This window comes from Triticum dicoccoides, chromosome 1B (assembly GCF_002162155.2).
Source record: "Triticum dicoccoides isolate Atlit2015 ecotype Zavitan chromosome 1B, WEW_v2.0, whole genome shotgun sequence".
NCBI lineage: Eukaryota > Viridiplantae > Streptophyta > Magnoliopsida > Poales > Poaceae > Triticum > Triticum dicoccoides.
In genome coordinates, this window is record NC_041381.1 from 264674720 (window position 1) to 264684281 (window position 9562).

At 40.9% G+C, this 9562-nt stretch overlaps 1 protein-coding gene across 7 annotated transcripts; it reads right to left on the bottom strand.

The window, feature by feature from the left end:
* Window positions 1–835: 835 nt before the first annotated feature.
* Window positions 836–7660, bottom strand: LOC119330878. Of its 7 annotated transcripts, none has more exons than XR_005160315.1 (7): window positions 7558–7660; window positions 5432–7432; window positions 3642–5200; window positions 3182–3421; window positions 2946–3086; window positions 2509–2613; window positions 836–1154 (listed from the first exon to the last, which is right to left on the bottom strand). XR_005160315.1 is itself a non-coding variant. In XM_037604008.1 (7 exons), exons 1-5 carry the CDS (start codon window positions 7254–7256, stop codon window positions 3079–3081), a joined length of 591 nt encoding a protein of 196 aa, XP_037459905.1. In that variant the 5' UTR covers window positions 7257–7654; the 3' UTR covers window positions 836–1154; window positions 2509–2613; window positions 2946–3078. The 7 variants fall into 7 exon arrangements, 2 of the variants coding, with proteins under 2 accessions (XP_037459905.1, XP_037459912.1); XR_005160313.1 differs by having other exon boundaries at window positions 5432–6951; window positions 7078–7658; XR_005160314.1 differs by having other exon boundaries at window positions 5432–5621; window positions 7078–7655.
* Window positions 7661–9562: the final 1902 nt, after the last annotated feature.

The window sequence follows — 9562 nt, forward strand, 5'->3', positions numbered from 1 at the left end:
ATTATACACATCGTTCCGATAAATGGTTAAAAAAACTAGAGTGAAAACAGTATCAAAAAACAACGCGTGCAGTTTTTTTGACACGAAGTTCAATTGCTTGAGTTGTACAATACACTTGGTTCAAACAATGACGTGCACTTGCGTAGCGTGCAGTGCGGAAGTGTTATCAGAATAGTTATTCTTCTAATATTAGCAAAATAGACCGGCTGCTATATATATAGGACAAATATTTCCTACAAGCAGTGGTAGTTACCACCACTTGCGTTTTCTATGTTGTATATAGTATCTGTCAAAACCGAGAGTATGTACGTGTAGTATGTAGTATATATCAATGATTAGGTAGTATATATACTAATTTTTAGGTAGTATGTACCATGTTTTGAGTATGCCTTTTTTACGTACAAATATGTACGTATTTCACAAATATAACAAAAACTATAGACTCATATGCAATTTTTTCATGTAACTTGCTTTGAAATATCTTAAATATAATTTATGAACATATTTAAAATAATAAAATAGTATATATATAGTATCACATGGTAGTATATGAGATATGTGAGGTAACTATCACTGGATGATAGGTTGGATTTTTTCATATATATATATATATATATATATATATATATATATATATATATATATATATATATATATATACTAGAAAACATGCCCGTGCGTTGCAACGGGAGAAACTATTCACCCACATGACCATGTAATTTGTGAACGCAAGACACAATATTCTATCAATTAAGATGAAATCAGAAGAAAAAATGAGCAAAGCTAGAGGATTAACATACATCTCCAGTGACGAGATTAATTGTGCAAAGCAAAAAAAGGGGGGCAAGGTATCAACAGACTTAGCTTGATACCACATCAATTCACATGTTCAAAGTTTGATCCTCAAACGGACAAATCTTGAAAATATTTTGTGGTCTATTAAATATGAACCGAAGGAATCAAACATATAAAATAATTCTAAGCAATTAAGAAGCTACAATTGACACGTAATCGTGGTGCTCATAGCAGAATAAACATTTTCTTACACAAATTTTAGAACCAACGATATTAAATGGTTAACTTCTGGCTTCTGAGATGATGGAACTGGGTCTTCTCATATTGCTCAAGTACATCCTTACCTTCTGATCTAGGACCTGAAAGATGAAAAGAAGCAAAAAAGAAAGTCAAATTTGTGGTCACTGAAAATATTTACAATGTAAACCAAAAATATGGGCTTCCCACGACTACCTTATCAGAGAACTTGTATATATATTTGAAGGTGTGTCTAGAAGACAATTAATTAAGTCTAACTGGTGGATAGCGTTTCTATCAGAAAAGTGGTTTTTCCAAATGGAATGTAAATGCTGCATTTTGGAGGAAACGACATTCCAAACATGTTAAGGAACATGAATATAAGCAAAATCCTGGAAATTATTAAAGATGATTTTACTCTTCTTGGAAGCAAGATAAGTTCGTTCGGATGTAGTCGAATTCATTTATTGTCCAACAATATAGTGTTACTAACATGCTTACATTGTTAACTAAAATGCTAACTAAGTGGCAACTATTCCGTACATGTAGTTGTGTTTTCTGGAGCTAACTGATGACAAGGGAGCAACACGACAGAATGAGGGAGCAGGGAGTTTAGTTCATGATAAGCATTCAAAAAACAGTCTTTGATGTATATACGCAAGAGATTGAAATCTACTATGTTTAAACATGGTAATTCTAAAAGGAGTAAGAATTCTCCTTGAAACCAGAAACATATGGAGAAAATGAGAGCTACACAGATTTTCCATGGTCAACCATTGAGAGGTTTAACGCCTGAAAAAACTGCAGTACATCTACAGAAGATCTCCATTGATCACGGGGAGGCACAACCAACATACTGCTAAATGATAATATACACTAAATAAAAGTTAGAATATGATTTTGGTTTCACATCCATTTTGTAAAACAGCGGCTCCTGCCATCAAATGCTCATGGGGAGACTCTGACATGTGAATGTCCATTACTTTCTTCATTAATAGCTACATAAAAAGTGTAACAGATGAATAGGGGTAGGTTCTACAGCGAGACAAACCAACAGGAACATCTAGCCTACAACCATGTTAGTAACCAGAGAAATATAGCTACTGAAACATATTATTATTTTCAGTCAACTTACATATATAGGGTGCAGTTTTTTTCCCACCCCATCTTTACTAAAATGAAGCCAACAAAAAATAGAAATAAGTTCAGGTCTATGTGAATGAACACACAACCACACACATCAGGAAGCTACCTACATACTGACCAAAAGTACCAGCCGCATTTCCCTAGCTACTAAGCACTCATACACAGGATTTATCTCATCACTGATATGAAAATTTATGCTTCCAGTCAGTGATACTGCTTGACAGGGTCTTTGCTCGGCTCGAACCAATAAATGGAGGTGCCAAACTAAATGGGATTTAACATAAAAGTAAAACAATGTCGTACCTCAGAATCAGTGACCAAAGAACGTACCGGATGGAGATGGAGTAGCACCAATTCCCAAAAATCTACAAATCCACTGCTTTGATCTGAAGGTATTTTCTAATTTTTAGAAGTAGAAATCGCATGAAAAGTCACCTGAAAAGGAGTAGCATAGGAACTTATAGCAAAAGCTGAAGGCATGGCAATTCTGGGCAGCATTCATCGTGCTGTTGGAACAACATGTGAGTGCAAGCATGATATTGAAGGTGCTATGCCATTGCATCTATTTAATAAAATGTGCAAAGCTAATTAACCTTGAAAGATCCGCTTGTTGAGTGCATTCTCTACATATCTATACACGCAATTTATTCAGGTAAAAATCCATTTTCTTTAACACTGAAAGAATCATAAAAATTGATTGACTTAAATGTAATATCACAATAAAATGGATCTGACGAGAAAGAGGAAAGGAGGATCGATTTGCTTACCTGGCGAAGACGGACGATGAACCATGCGTCGGCACATTGACCATGGCCTTGTGTAGGCTGGCGACACGGATCTGCGTTCCCACTCCCACGGACAGGTCAGAGCTCTCCCGTCGCATCACTGGTGGGGCTTACGTTATTGGCCTGCTCATAAGAGAGATTTCTTCAGTTCATAAAATAATTGGCTTCAATAGACAAAATAATCAATTTATCAATTATTTTATAAAGTTAATACCAACCAATCAGTACTGTTATCTCGGCGCTCCAACTTTTTGATCTGCTCCATGATGATATTCGTATAGAAGGCTTTAGATTGCAGCTTCTGTAGGCAGTAACGACACCAGTAATCACAAAAACAAGCAGGAGAGCACCGGTTGCGATTTCCAAAACAATAAGCCAAGTCAGTTGCTGCACTTTATCATGCTTATGCTCAGACGAGGGACAATCGAATCCCTTTAAATTAGCTGTTGTAGACCCACCTATAACACATGAGTACATTTCAGTCGATGGAAGTTTAAGATGATCTTAGGCCACTACAAAGTGCTAGTTATACAGTAACTAATAGTATAACATATTGGTGCTGCACGAGTTTCAACATAAGATTTTGCATAAGTATCAAAACTATCCTCTGTAGCTTATATGGGTAACTTGGTATAGGTTAGGAGTCATCACGGATTGGAAGGAGGTCTACAATATTACCTTGCTCTGAAGTGGATATGAGTTTGACTAGCTCCCTTCCGATCCTCCCGAGGAGAGGCGCTCCTCACGCGCGAGACCAGTGCCCTCACACAGCTGCACCCCTGCCGCACCCTTCCTTGTTCCCCATCCTTCTTCTGCTACCTCTCCTCCTCCCTGGATCCTCCTCCGTCTCTCTTTTCTATCAGAAAAATCGAAGCCCCGCCATGACCTTGGAGCTCGCCCTGCCAGCCATGGAGGCCTGCCTCCACCTGGAAGGACTTCGCACGGCCGCGCCGGATCCCTCCTTCTCCCGAGCCAGCCGGATCCCGCCGCCGCTGTTCTGCAACAAGCAGGCACGTCGTCCCCAGCCGCTCGAGCCGTCGCGTTGACCTGATCCAGAAGCTGCGCTCGAGCGCCGCGGCGGGTGCGGCGAGCGGACAGAGGTGCGGCCGCGGCGGTGGGCAGGTTGAGGCCGGCCACGGCGGCGAGTGGTGCGTCGGCGGCGGCGGGGGATTTGGTCGGCCAGGCGTGGAGGACTGGAGGGAGGCAGATGCGTACATGTATATTTTTCCAGCGAACAGTTTTTTCCTTTTGCAGATTATTTTGGATCGCGGGTTGAATACACAAAATCATAGACTTTTTCAAAAAGGTGACGCGACGGTGAAGCCGACAGAGTCGACGGAGTCGGACGGAATAGTCGGCGTGGTGGGCCACGTGATGACCACATGAATAGTACCATCTCAGATGTAGAAAATAATATAGGTGAAAAAAAACTAAAAACGTAAATTCACGAGAAGAAGCGTATTGTGACGGTGAACCCACGGAGTCAATCCGTGCTTTATTATTACTAGCACATATGCCCGTGCGTTGCAACGGAAAATAAAATAATATGCATTTATTTAAAGTTAGTGAGAATTATTTGTACAAGTAAAACTTTGTGTGCAAACGAAAAAGAAACATTTAACTTCTCAGTTTCGCCGTTGTTAAGGAAGCAATCCGCTATTTTTCCATGCATTGATTGAGGGCATTTAAGAGTTTTGTTATGTCATCGTACGCTAAACAAGGCCCATTAGTTAATCGATCTACTTTTCCTTTCAATCGACGGGATTTTAAGGTATGAAGTTTCTGAATATTCTAGCAAACATGAACAATATTTTAAATCCTGAACAGTTTTTTGAAAATTATGTACACTTTTGGAAAAACGCGAATAAAATATGTAGGGAACATCTTTTAAGATTCATAAACATTTTCTGAAAACATAATTTTTTTAAAAAGATGAACATTATTTGGATTTCTGAACATTACTTCAAAATGGGACATGTGCTGAAAATCATAAGATTTTTAGAAAATGTGTATCTTTTATACACGGACATTTTTTTGGAAAAATTGGAAACTTTGTGCAAGTTCTAATATTTTATGAAATAGCAACAAAATTTTGGATATTTTCTAAAATTTGTTTTTTCATTCGGAATATTTTTTTTAGAATTTTTAATTTGCAAAATAAAGGAGAAACTTACAGTGTGCAGGTTGGGCAGCTTCTTGTTCACCATCTTTTCGAGAGCAAGAGCCAAACTCCATTGCTAAAACCACAAGAGGCGCTCAAGTAAGAACACATCAAGTTTTCACAAGCTAGGTTCCACAAAATGAAAGCAGCAATCAGAGAAATATCTGAATTTAACAGCTTGCTACTTTGCCTAGATGATTAACCTGGCACAAATGACATACCATTTTGAACAACTGAATATGCATAAACAGACACCTCTTGTGCAAAACTCATAAATAAAAACACACACAAGCATAAAGAAACTTACCATACAGAGCATCACCTTTTTCGGAGTGGTCAAACTCCGTTAATGGAGTCGCAATGAACTGGAGTCTGACCCACATCCTTGTTTTTCCGATGAAAACACAACTACACAAGAATACACCAAGCATCACCCTACGGTTTCTAGCTAGCACACATGGTACAATGGTATTAATCTCTCATACAATCATGATAATCTGCATTGGATAGCAACAATAAATATAATCAGTGGCCGTACCAATAAACAGTAGAAATATCTAGTAATTTCTCTCTTGAGCAGGAGACGAAAAGCATAACAGAAACATCACATAACTGATCCAAATCATATCACTCTGAACAAAATTGCCTCAAGTAGAGCAAAGAACAGCATACATATATATATTTACTAAAGCAAATATGGCGTGCGTTGCAACGGGAGAAGAAATTAGTCTGTATACAAATTTAGTGACGAATAGATCTGCAAAACACGTTCATAGTTCATACGAACTTTAGTCTTAACCAAGATCCATGGAAGCATGAGTAAAACATTTTGAGCACGGTACTCATGATACATGTCTAGTTAACTGTTCCGGTCATGTCAAGCATCTCATCAAGATCTTATAATGTTTGTAGTCATTCACTAACTAAAATCCTAATATTTTTCTTACCATCATAACGTATATTTTTTTCCAATCTGAGCCCTTGTTATCTGCCTCAACTTTTGTTATCTACCTCAACTTACTTGTATAAAGAACGACAAACATAATAAGCATACTTCGAAGAGCACCAAGTAGATAAAAATGCAATATTTAGGAGTAACCAACAACGAGCAGAGCAAGCTTAGAGCCCGACCAGCTATGTGAAGTGACTGCCTAGAACATTAAATACGCACACATGAAAGATGGAAGCCCTTAAATCCATGAATTGTGGTGCTAATGAACATACACTACTTAGAAGCAAGCATGGATAACACCATTCAGATCTTCTTGGTGTTTATTATTTTCCTCTTTTCAGGATACAAAATCCATTTACTTGTTTATTAGGTGGCAGAATCATCAAGCAGTCTGGCAAATCTCTTCTAGGCCAAAATAAGGTTCTTGTGCCCTTCAAGAAAAATGCTTAGGGGTGTTGACTAAAGGGCCAAAAGTTGAGGACACAAAGACCATCTCCAGTTCCTTTTCAACCATCTGACACCATACATACTTGTGCTAACATCAAATTAAAATTTCCTACTGACTTGCAGATGATCACTCACGCTTCAACTGAATATTTTGGGATCCAAAAGTGTTGACTCACGAGTCACAATACAAAGACTATTTTGCATTGCTTTTTCAAGCATCCAACACAAGGTGTGTGCGACCTGTATATTAATTCACTATAACATACTGCCTAGTCCCAAGCTGAGTACACAGGAGAACATTAGGTAATATCTAGTGTAGCACATCACCACCTAAGAAACTACTCTAGATCATACAACCAACAGAATTGTTGTGCACACGATAGTTTCACACACTATTTTTGCACGATGCTCCCATCGATAGCTGCTGCCTGCAAAACATATGGGATGAACGGCTGTAGTTTTGTGTCGTCTGAAAATCTTTCGCAAACGGTCATCCATGTAGCACTGCTCTACAATCAATATTGTACTATGTAGCATAGGCAAAGGCAGCGTACCAGGGTCCAGATTGTGTCGTTCGCGTAAGGACTGGGTTGGCGACGGGCATCGGCGAACTGCACATGGTAGTGAGGAAGGAGAACGGGTTTGCCACGTCGACGCACCACGCTCGTGTTCCTCGTTGTGGGTGGCAGCCCTCGAAGTACACGAATCGGCGGCGGCTTGGAGGTCTTTCCATGGCCGTGCACGCGGAACTGCTTATGGTCGGCGAATCTCGGAGGGCAACAGCGGGATTAGGCGGGCTCACGGGATGCCCAGGGCGTGCTGCTGCTCCCTGCCTCTCCTCGCGGGCGAATCTCGGCTGAGTAGGCGCTCATGGTAGAGAAGAAAGAGGGGATCAGGATGGTGGCCACGCTGGTGGAGGAGATCGAGTGAGCCCCGGACAGTTTCAGGTTAAAGAAGGATTGGATCAGGAAATAGAAGGATTGGACTAAAGAACAGGAAAGAGATTGCCTTGGATCGAAGAAGAGGAAGGAGACCTGGTCTGTGGCGGCGGCGCATTGATCTGCGCTGGGAGACATCCTCCTGTATAGAGAGGAAGAAGGGGATCGATGGAAGAAGGAGACGATGCGCCAACAGATCGTCTTCTATTTTTTTGGGAGGGGGTGAAGGAAGGAAAGCCCAGCCCAACTGAGGAAACAACCGACGGCCCAACAGTCTTTAACGCACCGAACGCAATCGATATAGGACGCGGCACGAAGTGGAAAACGAGAGCAATTTTATATAGGACATCCCCAACTTATTAATACCATCTTGTTTATATTACGATTTTGTCTATACGAATCATAAAAGCGTATTATGACATGAGAAAAAAACATATTGTGACGGTGAACCCACGGAGTCAATCCATGCTTTATTATTATATATATATATATATATATATATTAGGGAAAGACTAGCAAAAGGGCCCGTGCGTTGCAACGGAAAAAAAATCATAATCACCAACACCACCGCCAGTGCGGCGATGCTCCACCGCGGCACCCCGATGACCGCCACAAGCTTCACTGCAGCGCCACCGCTGGCGCGGCGGTGCACCATCACAGCACCGGCTGTCGGTCGTAGCTCCATTGCAGCACCTGACACCGCGTCGGCGGCTTCACTGCAGCAGCGAGATTCACGAGGGTCAGTGCGATGGCGAGACGTGAGCTGCCTGAGCAGAGAAGCGCTGGGTGTGAGATGCACGAGCGGAGGGAGGTAGGGGATGAAGCAGAAGGAAAAAAATGTGTGGCTCGTGTGAAAGGATTAGGAGAAGTGGAGAGCGGTGCACAGAACCAGCGTGATGCGTGTCGAGAAAGAAGAAGAAAATTGTAATGAATTTAAAACGAGAATTTATTCTTAAGTAAATCAATTGGGAGATGCTTCTCTAGAGTGTCCCATATATGTTTTCTATCTTCCATACGAAAACTGTCAATTCTCATAAGATCTTTTTCAGTCTTACTCAAAAGGTCCAATAGTGTATGTATATTGGCCCTTGATATAATCGCTATTAACTGCGGTTGATGCATGTCATGACCAATGAGCACATAATCCAATTTAATTAGACATAACAAAAGCACTATCCAACTAAAAAAATAGAGAGATGCACCATACATATCTATCCGGCTATCTATCCTTGCTTTTTATGTAGGAAAATAATGAAAACTTACCAACGGCATGGCGGCTGTGTCGAGCGGCTAGCATGCCACAAGTATTACAATACGTGTCGTTCCATCGAACCCTCATTTGACCGGATTAGTCTGAATCAGGTCGACAGAAAGTACCACCAAAAAACTACACATGTGGAGCACTCATTCTCTTCCTCTTCCTCATTCCCACCGCCCTTGCGTCGTCTCCAGAAAAGTACACATGCCGAGCCCCAAATCGTGTCGCCGGTACCCCTTTTCAACCTTCCTGCCTTCCCTCGCCGTCGCCGGTGTAGGGCCGTCGGGCTAAGCCCGGTTGGCGGCAGGGCCGGCCCTGTGTTTCGGGAGGGCCTAGGCGAACTCGTCGACATGGGCCTCTATATCCTAAGTCCTAAGACAATATATGTATGCATGTGTTATATATATAACTTATTAAAAGTAACTTTCAATCACACATCTTTAGTTTAAAATATGAGTATAATAATTCAAATGACTCCATCCAGAACAATAATAACCCTAGACATGATGTCCTAAAATCATGAAGAAAAGATTAAAAGAGCATAAATTAGGAATTTATAGATCGGATGATTGGAACCCTAGACATGTTACATAGAATGACAAAAAAATGATAGATTGGATTACAATACATACATACTAAATGAAGAATAAATAAACTATTGAGATTTTGCGGATGGACAGAAACTTGGATGCGTACTTCTTGACTTTCAGTTGGATGTGTACTTGTATAGGTATTGCCGTATTGCTGCGGTGCCGGATGCCGGATGGCCGGGCTGCTGTGTGGCGGCGAGGACGACGCGGCAAGGGCCAAAGAGCCAAGCGAGCGAGAAGGCCGACGGGCTAT

Excerpts from the sequence above, each read along its gene's own strand:
- LOC119330878 (XM_037604008.1), bottom strand. The coding sequence starts at position 7,256 with ATGGAAAGACCTCCAAGCCGCCGCCGATTCGTGTACTTCGAGGGCTGC. Across the intron at positions 5,533-7,077 it reads ACGACACAATCTGGACCCTG|TTGTGTTTTCATCGGAAAAA; the intron begins GTACGCTGCCTT and ends ATTCTTGTGTAG. Across the intron at positions 3,422-5,137 it reads AGCTGCCCAACCTGCACACT|GTGGGTCTACAACAGCTAAT; the intron begins GTAAGTTTCTCC and ends CATGTGTTATAG.